The sequence below is a fragment of the Apodemus sylvaticus genome, chromosome 17 (genome assembly GCF_947179515.1).
Source record: "Apodemus sylvaticus chromosome 17, mApoSyl1.1, whole genome shotgun sequence".
In the NCBI taxonomy this organism is placed as follows: domain Eukaryota; kingdom Metazoa; phylum Chordata; class Mammalia; order Rodentia; family Muridae; genus Apodemus; species Apodemus sylvaticus.
Window position 1 is genome coordinate 72319533 of NC_067488.1, and position 25467 is coordinate 72344999.

General features: G+C 53.4%; 1 protein-coding gene and 1 long non-coding RNA gene across 7 annotated transcripts in view; one reads left to right on the top strand and one right to left on the bottom strand.

The window, feature by feature from the left end:
• Positions 1 to 1096: 1096 nt before the first annotated feature.
• Positions 1097 to 25467, top strand: part of Hdac7 (histone deacetylase 7) — a 52595-nt gene continuing 28224 nt past the window's right edge. Inside the window, exons 1-2 of one of the 6 annotated variants that reach the window (XM_052161540.1) lie at positions 1097 to 1583; positions 2470 to 2614. Coding sequence is in view for 1 of the 6 variants with exons in the window: in XM_052161537.1 (XP_052017497.1) it covers positions 14386 to 14404 (19 nt within the window). In the remaining 5 variants the exon portion in view is untranslated. Of the gene's footprint in view, positions 1584 to 2469; positions 2615 to 14080; positions 14405 to 19771; positions 19796 to 24450; positions 24557 to 25467 lie in introns of those variants that run through there. The other 5 variants (XM_052161542.1, XM_052161539.1, XM_052161537.1 and 2 more) reach the window with 5 other exon arrangements.
• LOC127668113 (uncharacterized) lies at positions 18649 to 20535 on the bottom strand. Its single transcript, XR_007974010.1, has 2 exons — positions 20282 to 20535; positions 18649 to 18780 (listed from the first exon to the last, which is right to left on the bottom strand). It is a non-coding gene; the product is annotated as an uncharacterized LOC127668113 (long non-coding RNA).

The following is a 25467-nucleotide window of genomic DNA, read 5'->3' on the forward strand; positions in this document are numbered from 1 at the left end:
GCATGCATGCCACCTGCCCCCAATTTTCTTCTGCTCCCACAAAAATAAATCCCAGCACTTGAGAAGCAAAGGCAGGAGGATTACTGTGAGTTCCAGGCCAACCTGTCTATATATTGAGCTCTCGGCCTACAGTGAGACCCTGTATCAAAAAAAAAATAACAATAATAATAATAATATTTTGTTTTAAAAGATGGCTGTGCATATGCCATTAATCCCAGCACTCAGGAGGCAGAGGCAGGCAGATCTCTATGAGTTTGAGGCCCAGCCTTCTCTATAAAGCAAGTCCAGGACAGCCAGGGCTGTTATACAGAGAAACTCTGACTCAGGAAGAAAAAAAAAAAAGAAAAAATCGGTGGCCATCTTGGTAGCCTCTAAGTGGCCTTGGGGAAATGGCTTGGGCTGACTGAGCCTCGATTTGCTTACCTGTGAATGTCAACACAGTCTCTACAAAGACAACATAAGGAAGAATTGTGACATGATGTCTGGTAGCTTTGTCTAAGGCAGCATCAACGGCTTACAGGGGCAAGATGGGACCCAGCCCCACCTGTACTCTGAGATGTTCTCTGTCTCTTCTGTAAAAACTGTCACTGTTCTCTGAAGAAAGCTACCTCTATAACTAAAAGCATTGCTCTGAGAACTGTGCCTAGGCTGTCGGTAACGCCTGAGAGACTCCAGCCATTATTACAAAGACGATGTTTTCCTCCTCCCCCTAACCAGGCTTGGAGGAGGCAGAAGCTGAAACTCACTTCTAAGACCCTCTAAGACTCATTTGTAACCCAGCCTGGAAGCTGGACACATCTGGTACTGTGCCTTGTGCACTTCAGAACCAGAGCAGGGGCAGGCTCTGCAGAGGCTGGAGGAGCTGGCAGTGGAGAACTTGCCGAGGTGTATCTGGCCCTGGGCGCTATCATCTGAGTGCCGTTATCTCCCCCCACAGTGCCTTCTCCACCCAGAACCCCCAACGGAGAGGACAGACCAGCAACTGTCTCCAACCGCTCTGATTCGGGATAAGGCTAGACCCTGTGCCCACTGCCGCAGACTCCATGCCCCCCTCCCTCTGCCACATTTATTAAGAAAGGGTCGCCTGTCTCTCTGGGAAGAAGCTGGCGAGAAAGGAGAAACCCTAGTATCTAGGAGACCAAGGGCCAGGATGGCCAGGTCCTCTGACAGAAGTCTGCTCCTTCATTCAGGGTTCTCAACTCAGCCTTTCTGCTGTTGCTTCTGCAATGTCTCCTTTCTCAGGCTGCTCTCCCCCACCCTGAAGCCCCGAAGCTGCGCACCTGGCTCCCACATCAGATAACCCAACCACAGTGGCTCCCCTCACCCGACCCGCTCCCACCCTCTTCTCACCCCTCACCCTCTTCCTCCCCCTTCTGCTCTACCCTCTAGCTTCTGGCGCACCTAGAGAGACCTAAACAGGGTCAAGGAGACTCAAAGCCCTGGGGGGGGGGGGGGGAGGAGATGGTGTGAGAGTGTGAGAGTCGACCGTGCTCTGCCTGTGCACGTGGTACACAGGATGGACGTGTACACTCTGTGCCAGTCGGAAACAGTGATGCGGAAGGGACCCCAGCCCAGGCCTTAAGGTACGAAGAAGAACCACCCAGTTACATTGAGGGGGCGGGAACGGGGTGTGGGGCGAGCGAGCCGGGGTTTCTACATCTTCTGCTTCTAAGTAAAGAAATTTTACTCCCTTTTCCGGGGATTCCTGTATTTCTGAGGTTATCTCAAACTCAAAGGCTAGAGGTCTTCCCATCCAAGCTGCGAGACCAGGGTTGAGGCCCAGAGTCTTGGGCCGAGAAATAGGGGAATGTATTGTGGAGCAGCCTCAGCCCCTTCACCCCAACCCCGAGGGGAGGCCACATCTGTATGTTGGAAAGAAGGGCTCCCATGGAGTGTGCTGGCGGCTGCAATGCATTGTAAGGGGGGAGCATTGGTACTTGAGAATAGGCGACTGGGACTAACAGGGGACCAGGACTAGCGGGGGCGGTAGGGGGCAACCAGGACTGGGGGGGCGGATCGGGGGATCGGGATTAGCGGGAGATCGGGACTAGCGGGAAGAAGGGTGGGGGGGGGGGACCGGGACCAGTGGGCGCCTGGGAACTGGGGGTTGGAGGTTTTAATACTTCTTGACAACAAATGAATCACAGGCAAATGATGTGGAAAGGGCAGCAGAACTAAAGATGTGTTATATCAAGGCGCCAATGTGCCTTTCGTAAGAAGGCAGCTGAGCGGGGAGGAACCCAAGGCTTCTCAAGCCGGATGGTGTCTGTAGGTGGGGGCCCAGGTAGAGTTCCTGTGGGGAACAGTGAGGTGACGGCTCACACACACACATCTCCTGTCACCTTCAGGGTGATATTGAAACAGCAGGTGGTCAACCACAACCAGCCAGCCCTTCCCCCAGAGCCTGTAGCCCTCCTATCCCCTCAGCTCCTTGGTAAATCCCCCAACCCTTCCCTAATCTCGCTGTAGCCACTACTTGGACACACCCGCCTTCCTCAATACCTGTTCTGCCCTGACTCTCTCAGCTCACACCATCGCCCTGTCCTCAACAGTAGCAGGGGGACAACGAAGATACATTTTCTGCCGACATCCTAGGACCCAACAGGGAGTCTGGGTGAGTTCTGGGCCAACCCGCCTTGTTGTGGGCTTTCTGCATGTGAAGCTCATGCCCATGATCCTAGGCTATGAGGACTGAGCTGAAGAGATGGACTTTCAGAAGAAATGGACTCATAAGTTTTATAGCCGCATGCAGGCTTTGGCGAGCCTTCGGTGTTAACCCGTATTAACGGATGAGAAAACGCATGCCCACATCACCCCGCAGCCCCACTAACTGCTCCCTCTTTCTACTTTTTATTTATTTACCCCTTTCCATTCCAGAAAGGGTCTCTCCATGTAGCCAAGGCTGGCCTTGAACTTGGAACCTTTCTGACTGGGGCTCCTGGGTGCAAATGCCCCAGGTGTGCACCGACCGCGTCCGGCTCTGAGGGGACCCTCTTAACCGCTTGTTCTGTTCCTCCGCTTGTATACAGTTTCCATCACAGGCACCCACGGCTCTGCACACTCCCACGATGCTGCATCACATTCATAAACATCTTTTTAACAGCTTTATAATTTTCTGCTAAGTGGAAATACCATCCTCTACTTCATCATTTTCCAACTGCGTATTCAAATTACTTCTAATTTTCCGTATTACGAATAGCTTGACAGTGGCCGACCCTGTGTACCTTTTGTGCCTCCATCCCTGACAAGAGATACTTGGTTTAGAGTACACTTGGGTGGGGTAACTCAGCAACCAGGAGGGTGGGGGAACATCTCATAGTTCTCACCATAGACTGCCAAACTGACTTCAAAGGCGGCCTGCCACCGCTAGCTAACAGCGAGCACATGCCTCAGACCTCACTGGCATTTCAAATGGCACCCGCCTTCTCTTTGTTTGGCTGTCATTATTTCGAGCGCCTTTGGGCCGAGCATCCCCCTAACCTTAAGTGTTTCCTCTTTCCCTGAAGAGTCTTTTTCTGTGCTTTGAACTTCGGTCTACTAATGCTTTGGGGCTGCCTATCAATTTGTGCTCTCTCTCTGTCTCTCTCTCTCTGTGTCTCTCTGTCTCTGTCTCTGTGTGTGTGTGTGTGTGTGTGTGTGTGTGTGTGAAGGGCTAAAAGCCCACAGCTGAATGACTGCAAATCTCTCCCGTGCATTCTCCCCGGCTCTGGATGCTAACACGGCACTAGCTTTATTTCAGTTTCTGCCTGTCCCTCTCAGCACCCCCAGCCCCCACCCTTGCCCACTGCAGCTTCCATTCCTAAGTCTCTTGGTTTATTCATTACCTCTTCTGAGCTCCAGAGAACAGCTGTCCCCTCTGTATCTTCTAGTCGTCTTCTAAGCACCTCAACCTGTCCATAGCTTGATTCCACATTCCCCCAAGAATTTGTCTCCCCACACCCAAAATCCTTAATTCCACCTGAGTGCCTTTAGTTTGGGGCTATTTGGAGTTGGGAAATAGGAAGTGGAGACTATGATTCCTCTTTAAAGATTTGTGTATTTTCTTTGTGTATTAGTTTGCCTGCAACACGGGTATGTCTGGTGCCTGTGAGATTAAGAAGAAGACATTGGATCCCTGGACCTGAAATTATAGGTGGTGGTTAGCAGTCATGTGGGTGCTGGGAACTGAACCAGGGTCCTCTGGAAGAGCAGGAAATGCAGCAAGAACTCTGAACAGATGAGCCATCTCTCCAGAGCCAGGCTCAAATTCTTAAAGAGAAAGTGCGATCCTCCCAATCTTCAGTCAGGAGGAAGAGGCCTGGGAAGGGGTTTAGGTTGTTCGGCTGCTGCTGCTGCTGCTGCTGCTGCTGCGTGACTCAGTTTCTCTGCTTGCATATGTATTAGAACTGATCTCAGGAGTAGAGAGAGGAGCAGCCAGCCTACTAAAGTAAATACACCTACGACAGTGACATCGCTGCCTACCTCCTGGGTTCTTTCTAAGGGACAAAGGACTTATGCTCAAAGTCATAAACCTGTGCTCTCCCTACAGTAGCCACAGACATAAGGGCCAGTCGGAACTGAAATATGTTGTAAGTGAAATAGACACCCTGGATTTCAAGGACTTGGCACAAAAGAAGAAGACAATAATTTTCTATTATGATGATACGAAATGATATATGTTAAGTAAATATACTACTAAGCATCTGCTTCTGAGTAGGCCTGGCAACTAGGGTCGTGCACACTGCTGTTACTGGCCTTCTTCTGGATGCTTCTGGTCTAGACTGTCCAGCAGGGGACCATGGGCTAAAGGCTAAGGAGCCAGTGATGACCCAATGGATTTGAGTACCAAGCTCCCTAAAGAGGTAGGCCAGGCAAAGCACCTACTAGGTGTCTGAAGACTCTCAGTGTCTAACCTCCCCAACAGGCAAAACATTTGCTGGAAAATTCCTCTAAGCCTGGCCTGCTTCTGAGCTGGAGCTTAGCTTCCAGGAGTCTGCCCTGGGGACAGCTCCAAGGACTACCTTAGCTTTCTCTGCCATTCCTCTGGGACCAGGTCCTGCCCCTCTTCAGCCTCCCTTCCAGAAGGCTGGAGGTGTCTTTCCTTCTGTCTGGAGTCCCCGTTCCCACCCACTTGAAATTAGTCTCAGCCTACCTACGTGCTGGTTGGGGATGGAGATGGATGTGACCTTGACCCTGGGCCTCCAAATACAGTACTTAACATCTTAGGCACATTTTGTGCTCCATGCCTAACCTATTTGTCCACCGGTCGGGAATAGAAAAGGAACAGACAGAGGTACGGAGGAGACAGACATGATCCATTAGTCTTCCCTTCTCCTCGTTCCTGCCCGTGCCCAGCTGAGCCACGGGAGGGCAGGGACTAGGCCCATCTGCCTGCGCAGTCTGCCCCTCCCTCCACCCTCCAGCCAAGCTGACTCCACCTCTCCCAGGTCCTGGCTGGAATCCTAAGGCTCCAGGCAAGTGGGGGAAGGGAAGCCACTCCTACTTTCCCAGCAACTGCCACTGCCTCTTCCTGTTTTGCTAAAACTTTGGCTCTGGACCCAAGTAGGAGGGGGACATGGCCTGTAGCTCCTGCCCCCCAAAGGTCAACCTGGTTCCCTTGGCCCTCTTAGCTGGTTATTTATAGCCCCCTAGGCCCTGCTGAGGAACTGGCCCTCTCCTCCCTCAAATGTCAGCAGCTGTGGCCATTGCCCCAGGGATGCGGCCAGATGCTCAGATCACTCCAGATGTGCAGTGCCACATTTGGAGGAGAAGCTAGGCGCCTTCTACAGTTCATAAGGTATCCTCTGAGTTGTCCCAGGCTCTCTTCAAGGCCAAGAAAACCCTTGAGTATCTCAGGAGGGTCAGAAACATTTTATCAATTTTTCTATTTCGCTAACCTTCCTAGGCTGCCTTGTATACCCCAGAATTGTGTTAACAGTAAAGATCCTACCACAGACTCCGCGTGATTCACTTGCAAACATCAGTTCAGTACTCATCTGAGACTGACTTTGTGGGGAGCCCCAGACTGAGGGAGACAGAAGAAACAAGAAGCTTGCCTCTGGTCCTGATGGTGGCATCCACACTCCAGCCCCAGCTAGCAAAGCACAGCATGCGTCAGGCACTGTGCTCAGCACTGCATGTCCTGATCTTCCGTAGCCCTAATATGGCAGCACTTCTGGCCCCGGTCTACAGAGCCGGAGCCAGGCCTCCTCCAGGTTAAACACATTGGAGAAGAGACCAATTTCAGCCTTCAAACCTTTAATCTTAGCTATGGTGCAGCACCTCCGTGTATTTCCACAGTCCTCTGTGTATCTTCAAACACTCAGGCAAAACTCTGGAGCTCTAGATCCTAAAGAGTTGTTCTCTATACCAAGTCTTCCCTGCCCTCTGACTGTGACCCCCTGGGCCCAGCAGGAGAGAGGGACCTGGCGGGGTAGAGACTGGTAGACTTACTGTTGTTAAGTTTCCCTCTGATAATCAGGTCCCAATGGGCAAGTGATTCTCATCCAACTTTCCCTGATCTAACCCACAATGGCCTGATGACCTGGTGGAGCTCTCTCTGTAAGCCATTACCTCCTCTGTAGCCCACACTACTGATGTCCATTGTGTGGGTATCCTTCTGAGCTACAAGTTCTCTTCTGAGACTATTCTTTACTTTCTTTGGGTGAAGATGCCTTCCTCTATGATAGATGGCAGCTTATTCTGCCTCTAGGAGGGTTTCCTGAACTATGCGACAGTCGATGTTCCAGTGGGCAGATGAAGAGTCTGCTCGAGTAGGGTGCCTTAAGAGCTCAGCGTCTCCCCCAGACTTTTAACACCATGCTCTCTTTGCAGCCCCCACTATACTGACACACACAAACACAACCCAAATTCATTTTAAAAGACACTTGGGGGAGGGGAAGAGTGCCCCTCTGGGCAAGACCTCCTCTCTTCTCTACTGACATTCTGAGGCCATGGCCCACAAAGAGGAGATGTGTACAGAATAGGCTCTTTCTCCAGTCAGTGCAACCACTAGGAACGAACCACTAGATTCGTGCTGGGAGATATGACAAGGCCAATGTCAAACAGGCCAGTGGGTGGACCACAGTGTCCCTGCAGGGGCCCACTGGAGCGAGTAATTGCAAACTGGATGCAGAAAGGTATTTTGCAACTCAGATGGATTTCTTCTCATGATTAGAGTATGGCCCAGTGGCTGCCTCCCTGACCGTAATCTCTGCTGGCACTGGTGGCTGGGGCTGGGCTGCTGGCTCATAGAAGGAGTACTGACCTAGAAGGCTGGAGCAGAAGTCCTCTCCCTGCCCCACCGCCTGTTAACCATGTCACCCCTGGCAAGCTATCTCCCCTCAGGCCTCAGTTTTTTCATCTGCAAGGGATGGCGTGGGAGATCAGGGAGCCCCAAACTGAGCCAGACCTTCCAATGGCCCAATGGAGTTTCAGAGCATACCAAAGGGACTGGGAGGATTTCATAGCTTTAAGGTCATGTCCGGTCAGGAGACTTTGTACATTAGGTGACCTTATAAATCTCCTGTAGCTCAAAGAAGCAGATTTTAGTAAATAGAATAGTCACACTGTGAAGTTTTGCTGCTGTGGGACCTACTTTATCAGAGGGCGGGTAGAAGACAATTTATTTTGTCATAGTTCCTACCCGTGATTATTATTTTATTGCTGCATTATTGCCCTGAGGATGGGGTGGCGCCCCATCTGCTTCTTGGTGAAGGAGGCCCTGGCCTCAGGGGTCCTGGCTCACCTCGGGGGCTGGGGGTGGGGCTGAGCTAGCAAAGCAGGGATGGGTGGGAAGGGCCTTCTCTGGTGGGTGAGTCCTCTTGGCAAGGGTGACTGGAGTTTGGCTAGATGTGCTTTGGCATCAATTTCTGGGCTGAGAAAGTCTCTTCCCCCACCCACCTTCCTCCCCCACTTTCCCAGCTTAGCTGCTCAGCCTGGGGACTGCCCCTTCCCGACTTCCTCCCCAGGCTCCTGCCAGCCAAGCCCTTGCCAACCTCATTCTTGAGCCTCGCTAATCTGTTTGCCACCCTTCGGCTGCCTAGCCTCGCCCTTGCACATGCCATTCTCCCTACCTGGAATGTCACCCCCCACCCCCACCCCCACTGATTCACACTCCTAGGCTCCCTCAAAACGCAGCTCAGCTCAGGACTTGCTTCCTGTATCCCGGCTGCTTTCAGCTCTGATCTCCTCAGACCTGAAGCCTCTCCTCCCTGCCACGTACTCTTTAACACTTGGGATAACAGAGTCTGAAACGGAGCAATGATCCAGAGCGAGGCGCTCATTCGGCAGAGGGGGAAACTGAGACCCGAGTGGCTGGGACTAAGCCAGGGTCCTGTAAACGAAGAGCTATTTCACATAGCTGGCTTTGTGAGAGGTTCTCAAGCATGCTATGTGTGTTTGGTTTCTTCAACACATTGTGTTTTTGTTTTTATATTTAATGTTCTTTATCTCCACATTCCTCTGTGTGTGTGTGTGTGTGTGTGTGTGTGTGGTTTATCCAGGAACTACCATAAACAACTATACTAGCTCATACACTCTAGCTTACACAGGCACTGTTCAAGCCACCCACTGACACAAACGCCAAGCTCGGTGGTGTGAACGTTAGCATCTATTATTCATGTGATTTCTGATGAGAGCTGTGTGATGCAGGTAGCTAAGATCTTGCTGTGTTACAGAGCAGGAAACAGGCTTAGACAGCACCCTAGAAGTTCGGAGCTGAACTGACCTAGAACTGATGTTTTCCTGCTCTCCGCCCAGGATCCTGATATCCACGGTGCTGTTGCCTTGTGCTTTATGTGGGGGTCATCAAGGGTGGCCTCTGCTGTCATTTACACTAATTTCCCCTTCACCTTAGGGTTGAAGAGCCTGTCCCTGGCTTCCTGCCCCTCCCCATCCTGTCCCAGTGTTTTCTCCCTGAGTCTCCCCACCACTTTGCCAGCACACAGACACACACGTACATTCAGAGCTGCAGGTGTCTAGGGCAACAGACCACAAGAGAAACCGCATCACCTTTGTTGACTCTGGAGGGAGGTGAGGTGAAGAGGGAAGAGACTTGGGTAGTTCTCAGCCTGTTCCGTTTCCCACAGTCCTTAGCTCTCCCAGCCTGAGCTGTCTGGATGGATAGCCATGGCCACACAGTCTTTGTAATTCAACCACTCCATCCTAGTTTAGGGACACATAAGTCTCCTTGTCTCAGAAGGTGAACTCATAGAGTGGGGTCTGCCAGCATGCTGGCACCCCTAAACCACACCCCCAACTTTACCCAGAATATTTATACAGCCTGTTAACCCCTCCTGTGTGATGTAACAGAGAAAGACGGAGGACAAAGATGAGTCCATGTGTCTGGGTTCAGTGATTCCAGAAACTGGTTATCTGGAGTGATGTCCAGAGATCAGTAGAAACCTCAAGTAACCAGGCTACACAGGAGCTGGAGACCCTGGCATAGCTTCCCTACAGTCTGGAGCAGTTACACGGGCTCTGCGTCAGATACACCAGGATCAAGCCACTTGCTGGCTCTGTGGCCTTGGGCAAATTGTTTGCTCTTTCTGTCCTCTCCTCTGCTCTCTAACGTATTGGTGCAGAGTGAGATGTAAAGGAAGAGTTCCTGAAAAGCACAGGATACTCAGGAGGTTTATTTGTATTTATTTGTGTGTGTGTGTGTGTGTGTGTGTGTGTGTGTGTATGTGTGTGTGTGTGTGTGAGTGTGTGTTTGTATGTGTGTGTGAGAGAAAGAGAGAATGTGTGTGAGATAATATGTGTGAGAGTGTGTGTGTGTGTGTCTATTTTTGTAGAGTACCCTCAGAAGTGTGTGTCTGAGCCCCTGGACCTGGGGTTACAGGCAGTTATGAGTCACCTAAGCGGATTCTGGGAACTGAGCTCAAGTCCTTTGCAAGGACACTGAGCACTCTTAACTACTGAACCATCTCTTCGGCCTCTTATTTTTATTTTATTTTATTTTGTATTTTTGCTCACATGTGCGCACGCGTTTGTGTGTGTGTGTGTGTGTGTGTGTGTGAGAGAGAGAGAGAGAGAGAGAGAGATAGAGAGAGAGACCTGCAGTCAGCACATGTGTGTGAATTCTTGGTGTTTGGATGTCGTAGGTGCATCTGTGTACAGGTGCCTGTATACACATCCGCAGGTGTGTGTGGGGGCCTGAAGTTGGCACGATGTCTTCCCTGACCTGCTCTTCGCTTCTGTTTACGGAGGCAGGTCTCTTCTTGAACCTGGAGCTAGCCAGCCAGCTCGATGACCACCCTCCTGTAAGAATCCCGACTCTGCCTCCAGAATGCTAGGAGTACAGGCAACTGCCCCATCTGCCAGCTTTTATATGGGTTGTGGGGACTCGAACTCTGCTCCTCATGTCTGCACATCAAGCTAGCCACTGAGCAATCCCATCTCCCAGACCTGTTCCTTCTACTTTTTATTTCTAGTTGGGCTCAACCTAATTCCATGCAAGGCTGTCCCCTGAGGACTCCGGGGGCCTTAAGCAGTGAACACACCCCGGCTGGCTTTGTGAGGCATGTGTGAGAATAAGCGAAGGTTGGGGTAGCCACAGTCAGCACTTGTGGAAGGCACGCACAGGTGTGGTCTCTAGGGCCCTGACACTCAAGACTGGATACTTTTCTGCACCTTTGAATCCCCGCCTTAAGTAGGCTCCCAACAGCATTTGTTGAATGAGCTAATGGCCTATAAGTTGTTGAGCAACTTTGGTGAGGTTTCTTCACCTTTATGGGCCATACTCAATTTATGAGCATAACAAGGATAATTAAGAATAAGAGATGGGGGAGGGTAGCAGCTGGAGAGTTGGCTCAGTGGCTGAGAACACTCGCTACTCTTGCAGAGAACCAGGTTCAGTCCCTAATATCCACATAAAAGTTCACAACCAGTGGTAGATTAACTACAGTTTAAGTGGATCTGACAAACCTCCCTAGTCCCAGGAGGGCAGACAACTGCTACTGTCCTCTTTGAACACCATATATGCATACACGCACGCAGACCAAATACTCATACGCATAATATAAAAACAAACAAACCTTCAGAACATAAAGGAAGAATGAGTGACCTGACACTTGTCCGGAGGCCAGACCAGGGCTGTTTGTAAACATGTGGTAAAAGGTAACCGACCAAGGCAAGAGGAAAAGAAGAGGGTGTGGTGCCAGGCGGTGGTGGCGCACGCCTGTAATCCCAGCACTTGGGAGGCAGAGGCAGGCGGATTTCTGAGTTCGAGGCCAGCGTCTACAGAGTGAGTTCCAGGACAGCCAGGGCTACACAGAGAAAGTCTGTCTCAAAAAAAACCAAAACCAAAACCAAAAGAAAACAAAAAAAGAAAAGAAAAGAATGTGGCGGCAGAAAGAGGTATACATGCAGGCTTTTTGTTCCAGAGACCCCTTGGTGGGGGAGAGCTTTGAAGAACACATGGCAGATCCTACAGGGCAAGTCTCCCCACACCCTTTTGGGGGTGGGTTCCCAGACAGAGTTTCTCTATGTAGCCCTGGCTCTCCTGGAACTAACTCTGTAGACCAGGCTGGTATTGAACTCGTGAAGATCCACCTGCTTCTGCCTCCCTAGTGTTGGGATGAAAGGTGTTAACCCCTCCACTGCCAGGCTCAGGGCCTGTCTCTTATACCTGGTGTTCAGCTGAGCTGTCTGTAAGAAATCTGGATTCAAGAGCTATTGAGAAATCTCCTGTGGTAGCCACCATAACAAGAAGGAGGTAGCCTACATTTTTCTGTCGTGTATCTCTAGGGGTTCCCAGAGGCTAACATATGCCACTAGCGACCATGGGACTTAGCATTGGCTTGGGAATCCATTGTGAGGCAGGGGATGCTGGAGTTGTAGGTAACTCTGGCAGCAGGAAGGACCCAGTTCAGCATCCCAGAAACAGATTGCATGTGCTGGTTTCCTCTCTGCCTATGTTTTGCAGGCAGTGAGTCCTAGTGTGAGCTGAAAGCCACAGGTGACCACTGTGAGCGCTGGGTAGTGAGCACAGACGGGTGGTGAGCTCAGGCAAGGTGGTCACACGTCTTTATTCCAGTCAGTGGTTAGATTGAAGAGAAAAGGCAGCTTCACGAACAGATACATGAATGTCGCACCAGTAGAAATGAGCGAACAAGAAATTCCCACAGGGGCTGGAGAGAAGACGGCTCAGCGGTTAAGAGCGCTACCGACTGCTCTTCCAGAGGTCCTGAGTTCAGTTCCCAGCAACAACATGGTGGCTCACAACCACCCATAATGAGACCTGACCCCCTCTTCTGGCGTATCTGAAGAAAGCAATGGTGGTGTACTCATGTGTATAAAATAAATGAGAGAGAGAGAGAGAGAGAGAGAGAGAGAGAGAGAGAGAGAGAGAGAGAAGAGAGAAATTTAGCACAGAAACAGCTTTAGAAATAGAAGGCAGGTACTGGGGGCAATGTACAGTTACAGAAGGAGAGAGAGAACAAAAGAGATTGGGGGTCTTCTGTAAACAGGGTTTTCCCGCCTTGAAGTCTATAGCTCTCATGGAAGGCATTGGAAGTAGAATGTTCTGGTTTGGAAAGACGCTCAGTAGATGAGCAAGTGCCTGGCAGAGCCAGAATGGACAAATCGCTGGACAGAGAGTCTATTAGAGATGCCTAGGGAGGATGTGGAGGAAGATCTCAGAAGGCCATGAATATTCATGAGTCAACAAAGAACTCAAGAGTTTGAATTCTGTGCTGCTCTGTGAGAATCAAAGCCACACTGAGGGAGTGCTTGCTTCCAAGCTTGATACCTTTTGTCGGCTGCTGGTGAGAAAGAAGAGATTCAGACTCTGGGGATGTGATGGGAACAACTAGCTGACAGGGCTGGCTGCAGCAGTAATAACAGTAACTACCTCTGAGCAAAGTACCAGGAAACGCAGGCCAGGCAGGGCACAGAGCAAGAGGCCATGGATGCTAGGGAAAGTCTGTAGTGCCCATTAACAGGTCCAGAGGAGTTAAACTGGACAAGGGAGCCTGAGCCTAGACCTGTGATCCAGCAACATGGCTAATGTCCCTCTAGACCACTCAAGACTCTGCTTCCAACACATCTCTAGGTCTACCCCAGTTTCCCTTTCTTAAAGGTTCTTGGAGTTCCTAAGACTCAGAGAGTAGACTGGGGCCAGAAGGAAGCTGCCTTTTGGTGGCTGGCACCTCGCGGGCAGGGGAGCGTGGTGTTCCTGGTGAATGACCTCTCTGCCTTCCCAGTTTTCTGACCTGCCAAATTGCTGGAGGCAACGGGGCTGACAGACCAAGCCAGGAAACACACACAGTGGGAAGGTCCTCAGCCCCTGACCCTTGAATCTGACCTCCCCCATCTAAGAGGAGATTGGGGGAGAGGCAGGGAGGGCTCCAGTGCAAAGCCAGCCCTCAGCTGAGTTTATTAGCTGAGGGAGGGCTGGAGGCGTCTGCATTCCGACTCACAGACTGGAACATTTCTGTGATCCGCTGTAATGCACTGGGGGACACTGGGCACATTGCTGAAGTTTGACTCATAGGGACTAGGAGGGGGGGCAAAGGAGGGTCATTGTGGAGGGAGAGGAATGGAAGAGGAAGAGGAGAGGATAGAAGAAAATCCCTTGAGAAATTTCTTTTTAAAAAGTGTCAAAAACTGCATCACCCCCACCCTCCTTTTCTTTTAATAGGAATAGACTGGACCCTTCTGTTCCCCTCAGCAGACAGTGTGGGGGGTGCCAGTGGGGTTGGACTGGGCAGTGGTTCAAATCAGATCCTGAGGCGAGTCCCGCTTGTGTGTGAGGGGTAGGATGGGGCGGGGGTGTCCGTCTGGGATTCCTTGCTCGGGACTTCAAGCGTGCCCTGCTCTCCCCGTGTGTAGCGCTGCTCTCGTTGACTTAAGTGTGTAGATGTGTGCACAGGAGTCCTTCCCCGAAGCGCAAACCACCCCGGTTTGTGTAAACATGGATGCAGGCTCGTGTACGCTGTGTATGCACGGGTGCGTGCACTCAGGTATCTGGGTTTCCGGGAATTGTGCGCGGGGCGCAGAGCAGCGCCGCGCGGCGGCGGCGGCCGGGGCTTCGGCGGCCGCGTCCCGCGTTCCGGGTTCGGCGCTGCCTCCGGGGCGGTGAGCCGCGCCCCGCCGCGATCGGTGTCTGCCGCCAGCCTGTGTGCGGCTGAGCGAAGCCCGGGTGGTGTGTCCCAGGGCCGCCAGCGCCGGCCCCCTCCCTCCCCTCCCCCTTGGCCCGCTCTCAGACTCAGATAAAGCATTTCCTTCCATTGTCATCCTACCCGGCCGGCCAGGCTGCCAGGGCCCTCCCCCTCCCGGCCCCCTCCCTTCCTCTCGCCGTCTCACAGTCGCTCTGCAGCCTCCGGCGACCGGGGGGGATGTGAGGCCGGCGCCCCGGCCCCCCGCCCGCCATGAGCCCCCGGCTCTGAGGGCCCCAGCCCCTGGATGCACAGCCCCGGCGCGGGTGAGTACCGGGCGGCCACCCCCTCCCCGCCCGCCCCGCCCTGCGCGCGGCACCCTGCGCTGCCCGCCCCGGCCCCGGCCCGGCTCCGGCTCCAGCTCCGGCTCCGGCTGCGGCTGGGTCTCCGGCCGGCCGGCTGCCCGGGTCCCCCGCGCGCCCTGGACCGCGCCCGCTCGCCCGGGCTCTGGTCCGCTCGCGGCCCGGGCTGATTCCGGGGCCGAAGGGCTCCGGCCTCCTGCGGGGCGCCCACATCCGCCCGCTCCCGGGCAGCGACAGGCCCCGGGGAGGCAGTGGGAGGCCCGGGGCCGCCCGTGCATGGGCCGGGCGTCCCGTCACCCTCTTCTCCGGGATCCCGGAGGCACGGCCGGCCACCGAGGCCCGGGAGGGGGCGGTGCTCCGGGGCGGAAGGTTTGGAAGCGGGAGGGCAAAGGCTAGGACACTGGGGCAGCACTTGCGGGGCTGGACATCAGCGCCCCCATCTCGTAGAACTGGGCAGGGCCCTACTCAGATCCCGTAGCTGGGGGAAACGTCCCCTGGAGGGGTACTGGACTGGGAGATTTCTCTGAGCATCACCTCTTATCCTTGATCACCCATCACAGAGAAAAGACAGACACCTTGCCCAACTGAGCGGTGAGGGCAGTGCCCTTAAAGGTGTGGGGAAGTGGGGGCCCGTAGGCTGAGTACTGAGAGGTAGGAAGGTGGGGAGCTGGATGTCCTCCCCCTAAGTCCCCGGCCTGATAGTGCTGAGAAGTATGAGAACCTGGGCAAATCTGGCAACTGAGCTGTCTTTTCACCACCACGATTTCTCGGCTAGTAAGTTGGAAGAAAAACCTAGGTCCTGCAGGTCACCTAATGAGTCCAACTTCCTTCTCACCGGCTGCCGGTTTGGGGCTGACTTGGGGCTGACCATTGGTTCCCTTAACTGCCCTTGCTGGCTGTCCAGCATTCCCCAAATCATCCTGCATCATCTGGCGCGAGTTGGCTTGGTGCTAACTATCCCTTCCCACATCCCAATTCAGCATCTGCTTGAGGCCCAGTTCTGCCTGCCAAATTTTTAGGGCGATAATAGGACATTGGCCCTCAGTGGCCCTGGAGGGAGCTCAGCATCTGGAATCAGGAGCTAGTCTTCCAGACTCTTACCTAGACTTGTGAGACTTTGCTCAGATTCCTGGCCCAGCCGTTGCAGACTGATTTTGGTTGGTTTCTCTGCTCTTACCTTGTACTTGGTGACCCAGTTCTTCCGGGGAGGACCCCCATGGGCTGCCTTCGTGCGTCCCCTCTGTACCAACCCTCCTGCACCTTCCGAGCCTGTTCTCCAGCTGCTGCAAATCGCCCCTCACTCTCACCTCCTTGCCCTCTGCTACCTGACGTCTCCCCTCAGTAACTAAGCACTTTTCTTCTTTACAGTGATTCCTGAGGGAAACTGAGGCACAGAGCAGTTCCACTTTGTGGTACCCAGATAACTGAGATTGGACCAGGTCCTGAACCGGCTGGGGCTAGGGCTTGTGTTTCTGTTGTTAGTTCTCTGATGTCCCTTCCAAACTAGGTACTCAGAGCTGTGCTGTGTGTGGGAAACGCTGGGTACAGGGTGCATCTGAACCCCCTGCTGCTCTGTTTGGACCCTTGGCTGGAGCATTTTTCTGAGTCTCAGGGTCATAACCTGAGCTTTGTGGCAGAGGTTTCTCTTCTAAGCATGTCACCTTGCTTAAGCAGACTTTGGGGAGGGGGGTGTCTTCCCAGTTCACTTTCCAAAGCTCAGAACTGGAGGGGCCAACCACAGACAACCAGTCAGTGTTTGGCAGGGAGTAAGAGAACAGGTAGAACCTCCTGGGTCCTTGTCCCAGGGATAATGGCTCTCACCTACACTTCCTGGTGGCTCACCTGGGATGGGGTGGGAAGTGGGGACCTTTTTATGGCTGTAGACACTCTTCCCAGGGCTGAGACTGTAGAACCTTTTAAACTCTATCTTCTTTGCCCTCTGCCTTTCTTTAAGAACGGGTAGTTTTAAAGTTGACAGAAGTCCCAGAGAAAGATGAGCTAATGATGCAAGGCCCACAGTCACCCAGAGAGGCAGTGGCACCGACCAGACTGGCCTCTGCCAGCACCTGTTCTTCCTGAGCGCTTCCTAAATCAGATGTGGTCTGGAAGCTGCAGAGGAGTGTGGGGTATTGCAGGGCCTGAAGGCATGTCCCCTTGGAGGGGCCAGCTCCAGGACTTTGAATTTGTATATGTTGGATTTGTTCACTAGATGGGGCACTTCCTCTGGGGCAGGAAGCCTTGATTTCCTGTGTTGGGGGGTGGGTAGGGACTAGGAGTGAGGGGCCCGGTGGACCATCCCTGATGTTGTTTGGAACCACAGAAGGGCAGAGCTTTTGCTTGAAGCAGCTTCCCTAATCCAGGGGAGACAGGAAGGAGAGCTCTGGCTGGGAGGCCCAGGTTGAGGCTAGGGAAGGCTCTAAGTGCCATGAGATGGGGGGGGGGGGATAACACAGCAGGAAGCCTGGTGAGCAGGTGACTCTGCCGGGTATTGTGTTCCTTATAATATTTTCCCTGTTTCTGTGGTAACATTCCATGGGGGCCTCAGGCCTTAGGGCTGCAGGAAGGCGCTCCAGACAGTCCTTTCCTTAGTGGCCCACGTATGGGGAGCCCCCCACATCCAGCTACTCCCTAAGCCTTTTGCTCTGTAGGACCTGGGCCTGGGAATCCAGTCAACTGCCCTGACCAGGCACTGACTTAGGGCCCCACAGTGTCTCCTGGTGGGCAAGGGAAGAAAACTGGGCTGGATTTGGGGGTGTCTCCTAGCAGATTGAAGCAGAGGCAAACACTTTTGGCCTCTTTCTCCCCTTCTCCCATCTTTCTCTCCACCACCCTCCTCCAGTCATTCAAGGGGCAGTGGGCAGTGCGCCCGGGGCAAGGGGTGGGGGCGGCAGAGACAGGAGGGATGTTTTCATCAGCATAGCGTGGCCCCTTCAGTTCTGGACCTGTTCCCAGAGGCAAAATAAATTCAGGCTAGCATCTGTTTAGTGTGAGCCTCCGTGTGATATGTGTGTATGCACTGGGTGTGTGGTGGGTGTCTGTGTTTGCGCAGGGCTGTGTGTGTGTCAATGTGGTGGTTCTGTGACAATCTGTGATCCATGTGCTGGCTCTGTGGAGTGTTTGGGGGTATGCACACATGTGGCACAGATGTGTGTCTTCTGTGTCATGCGCACCTTTGTAAGTCATGGCTCTGTGTGGGGTATATAGAACCTATGGACCGGCTTTAGGGGATGTGTACTGTCCCAGAGGAGAACCTGGACTAACGCATGTACCATGTAGGAGTTTGCCCAGATCTTAACCTGTAAAAGCACTGTCTATGGTTTTCACTCATTCTTTCTTCCTTCCTTCCTTTATTTGTTTGTTTATCCATACAGGTACCCTTGCCCATCCTGGAACTCACTCTGTAGACCAGGCTGGTCTTGAACTCAGAGATCTACTTGCTTCTGCGTCCCAAAGGCTGGGATGAAAGGTGTGCGCCACCATGTCTAGCATCTGTCCACAGTCTTTAATGACAGTTACTGGGTCAGTTGTTTCAGGATCCTGTGAAGAATTTAAGAACATCCTCGCTGGGCAGTGGTGGTGCACGCCTTTAATCCCTGCACTTAGGAGGCAGAGGCAGGCAGATTTCTGAGTTTGAGGCCAGCCTTATCTACAGAGTGAGTTCCAGGACAGCCAGGGCCACACAGAGAACCTATCTTGGGGGGGGGGGGGAAAGAAACCAAAAAGGCAAAAGAACATCCTCAGGCCCCAGCCCCTCCATCTTTTAAAGTTTGCAGGACTCAGGGAGGCACCTCCGCTCTCACTTGCATGGTGGTGTCTGTGGTGCTGAGCTGTGCAGGAGGAGCACAAGCCTCAGTGACCCTTTCTGTGTATTTGTGTGGAGGAGATAGACCTGCAGAAAGGTATGTGGTGTGTCTGAGGTCACGGGGCTATTTAAAGAAAGAACTCAAGTCGCAGTGTAGTAAGCTTCCTAAGACTGGCCCAGGAATCAGTATGGATACCTGTATATATATCTGTGTATATTCATACCCAGCATGGTGCAGGGGACCAGGTAGGGTTGGCTGGTGGTGTAGACGCCTGACCTCTGAGTGGCATTAACTTTTCCTTTGGGGTTCCAGCCTTCCTGGCCTTGTTCTTGTTACCTTCCTTCTTCCTGTGTGGGAAAACCTTGGAACCCTCCAGAAAGAACCACGCTGGCAGGCAGGGAAGGTCATTTGCCAAGCTGGCCACTCAGCGGTCCATCCATTTGTTAGGCTTGCCATACACTGGGCACAGGCGTGCGGTGGGCACAGAGGCAGGCCTCTGACCTCAGGGTGCTACACCTCCGCTGGAGAAGAAGAAAGCTTGGGTGGGAAAGAAGAGATGAATCGTTAGTTATACGTGGTGATTAGCTCTGCAAAGAAAACTAACTGGATCCGGCGATAAACAACCAGACGGGACTTCCTTGGACAGGGTGGCCATGGGAGGTTTCAGTGACGTTGACACCTTTTCTCCTCAGACTAGAAGTGAGTCCCCACAGCCTGCTAAGCCTTTACTGAAAGCTCCCTGGACCCAGGTGAGGGACCTGACTGCGGTCCAGCTGAGGGTTGGAGCTGGACCGGGAGCCTGATGGGTAGCACTCTTTCCACAGGCAGCCACACACAGGTTGTCAGAGGGACAGAAAGGGAGCAGCCAAATATGGCTCAGGCTAAGATTAAGAACATGGCAGACTCTGTCAGGGGCTCCCAAGCACCGCCCAGTCCTGAACCCCACACTCCAGCTCCACCTTCCTACCTACCCACCACCACTGTCCCGGATCCTGCCCCTCTGGGTGTAGCTGGCTGCCTCTGTGGCCACTAGGATTTATTTATCTAGCTCAGGGCTCCTGAAGAGAGGGGCTGAGTCAGGGCTCAGAGAAGACATGTGTCCTGGAGGTGACAGAACCAGAACAAGGCTGGGGGCCCCCAGAGCTCATGAGAAACTGCCCAGCAGGGCCTGGTTCAGAAGAGGGTGTGGGGAAGACCTGAACTTAGGAGGCGCTCTTTCTGTGTGCCCTTACATCTGCTCCCTAAGATAGATGACTCTCAGACCAGAGGAGCAGAGGGGTCTGCTTCAAGCCACCTGCTCGACTTCCGCCAGAAGGAAGTGCCCCCTTGGGTCCACCTGCAAGCCTGCCCCTAAACCCCTCTCTGGAGGTTAACTTTCACATCAGCAGTTTGGGCATAACCCTCCTACTCTGGGTCTGCAGCCCTCCAGACCTCTTCTCCTCCCTCTCCTCAGTAGAGGGTTTTCCCTGGGAGACCCAGAGCTTTCCACTGGCAGCTGGCACGAGACAGTGCAGCCTCGAGGGATTGGAGGAGCCTTGAAGGAAGAGAAGAGGTCTGTGAGGTCTGCTTCCCTCCCCTCCGCCCTCTCTTCAGGCACTTTAAGTGCCTTTATTCCATGGCCCCTGCCTCCCAGCTTTCTCAGCCCCAGCTGCAGGCTCCTACTGGGGGTCGGGAAAGGAGTTGGCAGATTGATCGGACTCAGTGTCCCCACCCTATCGCCAGGTCACCTCCCTTCTCATGTTGCCATGCCCGGATGGGAAACCCTGGCGGTCCGAAGTCCTCGGCTTCATGAGCTGGGAATAACCAGGAAACTCCTTTCCCTCTTGCATTCCACTTAGCTCCCTGCGGAGCTGGATCCTAGGAGCCCACTCCTCTTTTCTTCGGTAGCCCTCGGCCCAGAAGTCCGGTTCCCCTTCTGCCGCCTTTGGGATGGCGGGGAGCAGCAGGGCGGGCTGGGAGGCACAGGTTCGGAAAGAGTCGGGGTGGGGGAATTCGGAGACTTGGGCTGTAACCGACTTGTTTTGCTTGCCCCACAAACCTGCATGTCCGGGGCATCCGCTGAGCCCTCCGGGGCCTTCAGGTTGTAGAAGTGCTCTCAGAATGACAGAGTGGTGCCACCGGGTTGGGGCAAGAGGGTGGGGGTAAAGGGGGGAGCCCCAAGCAAGGGGGAGCTGGAGGGTTAAAAATAGCAGCAGTCGGGTTTCGGTTAGCAAATGTGGAGGCGGGGAGCAGGAGGCGCGGCCGATGGGGCTGTGCTTCCCCTGCGCCCCGGGAGTGAGTCACCGTGCAGAGTTGGTGAGGCAGCACCCTCTGCAGGGCTGCACGCAGGGAGCCCGGGGCTCTGGGCCAGAAGGCTTGAGTAAAATGGGGAAGACTGAAGCCCAGGGCCTGGGTTCGAGTGCAAGTGTAGCTGTGGGGGCTTCTGTGAGGATGCTGAGACCTCGAAGTTTGTTTCCTCCTGGCTTTTTCAGATTTGTCTGCGGACATCTGGGAGTGTAAACTCTTGGTGGAGTGTAAAGTGCCCCAGGGACGTTGGGTCCCATTGCCCAGTGCCAGTGACAAAACCCAGCAAGAGGCACTTCCAGAAGGGACAAGAGGGAAGAACAGTGGTCTGGGCAGAATCTTTCTTTCTCCAGTCACAAGCTAAGCTTGGCCACCTTCTTCTCTGTGACTCGGTTTCTTTATCACTAATGTGAAAATAATAATGTTTTCACTCTCACAGGGTTGCTATGGAGATGAGAGGGGATGGTGTAAGTGACTTATGCCACCTCTGGGAGGACCCCAGTGCACACTGAATACTCATTCTTATTATTGATGTTATTGTTCATATTTTTGAAGGTCAGGAATAGAGAATGTTGGAGCCATGACAGAACGAGGCCCAGCCCCAGTTCACAGGAAAAATCAGGCCAAATTCCCTGCTCTAGATTCCTCCGCCCTTGTGGGCCTGGAACAGCAGGAGCGTATGTCCCACAGTCATAGGGTGGACCCCTGCTTCTCTTCACCCCTTTCTCGGGGAGCAGGGTGAGGGGGGACCCTAGGCCTCACAGCCAGCTGGCTTGTCAAAGGGATCGCCTTGCCACCCCTGGGCAGGCAGTCCCCAATGGCTTCCTATGTGTAGTACCTTGCCAACATCTGCTGTTGGTGACCTTTCCTTTAGCTCCTCCCTGGCAGCCCTTAGGAGGGTGAAGCAGAGGAGGGGTGGCAGGTCAGTGACAACAGTTGTATTCCCAGTGCGCTGGCCCTGGAAGAGACATGAGACATTGCTTTCAGGAAATATCATTATTCAGCTGACAGGCATTCGTGAAGTAAGGCCTGACGTTGCCTAGCCTGGGCTAGGCCCTTAGCATGATTCACAAGAGGCAGAGGCCCTAGCACGTAGATAACACGGAGTCCCTGAGGATGTGGGGTTCTAGAATAGGTGGAGTCCTTGAAAGCCCTGTAGCCTGGTTGTCATGAGACCCTTGGTCGTGTGTGTTGTCTTTGCTCCCAGAGTGTGTATGTGTAAGCTGTGTGTACAATGAGCTGTTGCCTCAAAGGTCCTTCTGTAGAGACTGAGAGTGCAGGGCAGAAGCGTGAACAAGTAGCAGGTGCTGTGTGAGGACCCTGGACCCCGAGCACACGCCTTCCCGCCTTCTCACGGACTCCTTTAAAGGGCTGTCCTTTTTGCTAAAGTGAGATTGCACTGTGCGCGCTGTTTGCTGGGTCAGCGATCTCTACCCTTCTGGGCAGTGTCATGGTCTCAGCCGGTCTCCATTTGTTCTCGGCGTTGCTTTGTTCAGGACCATGCATCTAGCTCTTGAATTCCCTGAAAGCTCTGTAAGCCCCCCTAGCTGGAGCTGTGGTCTAGAAAGATCTTTGGTGGGTGTCAAGGGCAGTCCTGGCTGCAGAAGGGAACAGGATCACCCGGAGAATCTGCCCGGTAGGCTTCTGCCATTTTCCAAAAATAACGGGCAAAGGGGGAGGGTACCATGGCATGACTAGATTTGGGGATGTCTGGGGTATTTGCTGTCATTAATATTAATGTGGCATCTCTGAGTGCCAGCATTCATAGCTTGCTGCTATTCAGACTTCAGATGCCACCCATTTGCTACCCCTAAGCCAGTGGGCGGACAGGGTCTGTGGCCAGGGTCCTCCACCTTCCCCAAGCCCAGGGCTACTTTGGCTGTCTGGAAGGAGGGTGCTCCTCTCTGCACTCTGGGTCCCTCCACCCTTCCACCTGCCCCAGGTCTGCCCAGGGGAGAGGCTGCATCCTTCCAAGGGAATGAATGTATCCTGAGTCTTAGGGTGGCTTGTTCTGGTTATGCAGCTGGCACTCTACAGGACTTGACAGTTCCCAGAGTGCTCTCACACACGCAGCACGTGATCCTCCAGGGCAGCCCTGGGAGGTCGGCTTGCTTGGTTAGACCCTGCTAGAGGGACCTTACAGGAAGCCTGTAGAACGGTAAGATGCGCATTGAAGAGCCTGAGAAGATGTAAGATGAACAAGGAGGGACAGACGAGTCCTCCCGGAGACAAAGGCGTGAGGGGCTCAGGCAGAGATGGTGGGTTTTGTTATTTCGTATGTTTTGGATGGACTATCTCGTGCTTTGTGGAAGTAGGCCAGTGCTAGGAGTTACTCTACTGGTCTGTGTGTCGGTTGGGGGCCTTGTCACCTGTTAGGAGGTATACTGCTCTGGAAGGCCAGGCAAGTTTCTTTCCTCCTTCCCCCTCCCTTCCCCTCTCCATCCTTACTACACCCCCACCCCTTGTGCTCACTCTCGCTCTCTCTTTCTTCTCCTCTCCTTCCTTCTGTCTGTCTTTTGTGGTATTGGGGGATAAGCGCGGGGCCTCTCTCATGTTAGACAAGCTTTCTATGGCTAAGTCACACAGCCCTCTGCATGTTCCTAACCCTTTCAAGCCTCAGTTTCCTCTGAAACAGCACCGATTTATAAGGCTCTGCAGTAGGAATACTTTGTCAGCATTAACCTAATGCCCATTGGTCGTTATTAACGTTATTAACTAATGGTTAGAATAATCTGCTAAGTAACTCGTACCTGTTCCCTGCCATCTCAGGCACAAACTGGGAGAGACCTTTAGGTGGCTCAGTTGGAAGGTGCTAAGGAAGGGACTTCTCCAGGCACACAAGCCACAGGGAGAGGCAGAACTTCTTGAGCTAATAGGAGTGGGGCGCACAGGTAGGCCCAACCCCATAGCAACCCTCAAGAGGGTGAAGACACCGGCCCCAGAAGCAGCACCGGGGTGGTGACTGTGCTTCCTGTTACAGGGGCAAGCCGTTGAGAAGGGCTGGCTGGGATTGGCTGCTGGGTGAAGTGGGCCAGGGCTTGGGGAGGAGAGAGACAAGGCAGAGGCTGGTAAGCTCTGAACTCATAGCCCCCACGTTACAGGCAGGCCCTCGGACCTGGCCTGCTTAGGATGCTTTCCTTGTGATGGAAAACGATGATACTGACTAGACTTTAGAGGGAACTTCCAATAAGATTGGAGCTCCTACAGCAAGGGAGTTGTGGGCGAATGGAGAATTTATGTGTCCCAGGGCTTTCAATGTTTAGAAATACCAGGGCAGTTTGGACTGCCTGGGAAGCCCGTCTGCTCAGGAATTCTTTAGGTGGACAGGACAGTGTAGAGCAGGCCAGGCTGCAAGGCAGGCCCTGGAGATAGGAAGTGATGGTGTGCCCAGAGAGCTACCCTGAGGAGGCAGCCATGTCCTTGCTCTGCAGAGAGAGCTCAGAAAGGCTGAGCGCACGCGGAGAGGCTCCAAGAGGTGACTCACAATCTGTCCTTTAGCAGAGAGCAGCCAGGCCTCTGAGTGTTACACTCTTACACAAATGACCTGGGACCCCTGCTTTAGGATTCATGAGAGCGGTCACCACAGGTGACATGAAGAGCTGGGTAGGTGCCGGGAGTCAGGGGACACTTTGCCACTCCTGGGAAGCTTGCACTGCCACTGTCATGGTTACATCTACTTCCTGTTTGATTAATTTCAAATGGGAGTGGGGGTGGGGAGGGAGGCTGGCTCGCGGCTCAGGCTACCACTGTGTGGGGCTGTTTACAACAGCCGCGTGTGGGATTCCCAGAAAGAGACTCCAAACCGGACATCCTGTGGCTGCAAAATACCCAGGTGTCAAGAGCTAAAAATAACTGCTGTGGCGCTCCAGTCACCCAGAGTTAGAGGGGAAAGGGCCTGTTCACTGAGTGAGTGGGCATGAGGGGGAGGGGTGGGAGGCTGCGCTTCCAGCCCTCAGATCTCTGGATGTCCATCTGCCATGCCAGAAGTCTCCTCTATCTCGTAGCTGACCCCAGACCGCCATCTGTACAGGTGCGTATCCCAAGCTGCCCACCTGTCAGCTGAGTCTGTACCTACAGAGAACCTGGTGCAGCTTGTTTTGAGCTTCCGGGAAAGACTCGGGGAGGGCTTGAGAGCGTCTAGAGCAGCAGTTCTCAACCTGTGGGTCGCGACCACCAAGGGTCACAGGGGTCACCTGAGGCCATTGGAAAACAACACGGATATTCACATTACGGTTCGTAACAGTAGCAACGTTACAGTTATGAAGTAGCAATGAGAATAATTTTATGGCTGGGGGTCACTACCAAATGAGGCACTGTGTTTAGGGGTCACAGCATTAGGAAGGTTGAGAAGCACCGCTCTGGAGAAAAGACGCAGCAGGGTGCCACTGAGCAGAAAAATGGAGCAGATACCCCTCTGATCCCTCTCCCAGGCCGATGGGCCTGTTACCGCTCGGTGTCTACCAGCTCCAGTTCACCAGGTGACTCTTTGGGGCGGTCTTCATGTGTACCCACAGGTAAATGAGACAGCCTCTGGCTGCACAGGCCTGAGCCTGCCCCTGGCATTCTCTCAAAAGCTCCTTTGCCTACGTTTGCCCGGTGCCGGCCAGCTTCAAGGCATGCGTTAGTCGAGAGCAGGGTTCTAGAGCCACCATGCTTTGAGACTCAGGGCTTTTAATTACTAATTTTGAGTTGCATGTCCCTGAGTGTATGTGTGTGCATGTTGGGGATCACATGGAGGTCAGAAGAGGCATAGGACCCCCTGGAACTGGTGTTGTATGTAATGGTAAATTGTCATAGTGGGTGCTGGGAACCAAACCTTGGTCCTCCTCAAGAGCAGCAAGTACTCTTAACTGCTGAGCCATCTCTCCAGCTCCTAACCTCGGGTTATTTAGTGCGTCAGGGTCAATATACGAGAGCTAAAAACAGTAACCTGGTGGGCTT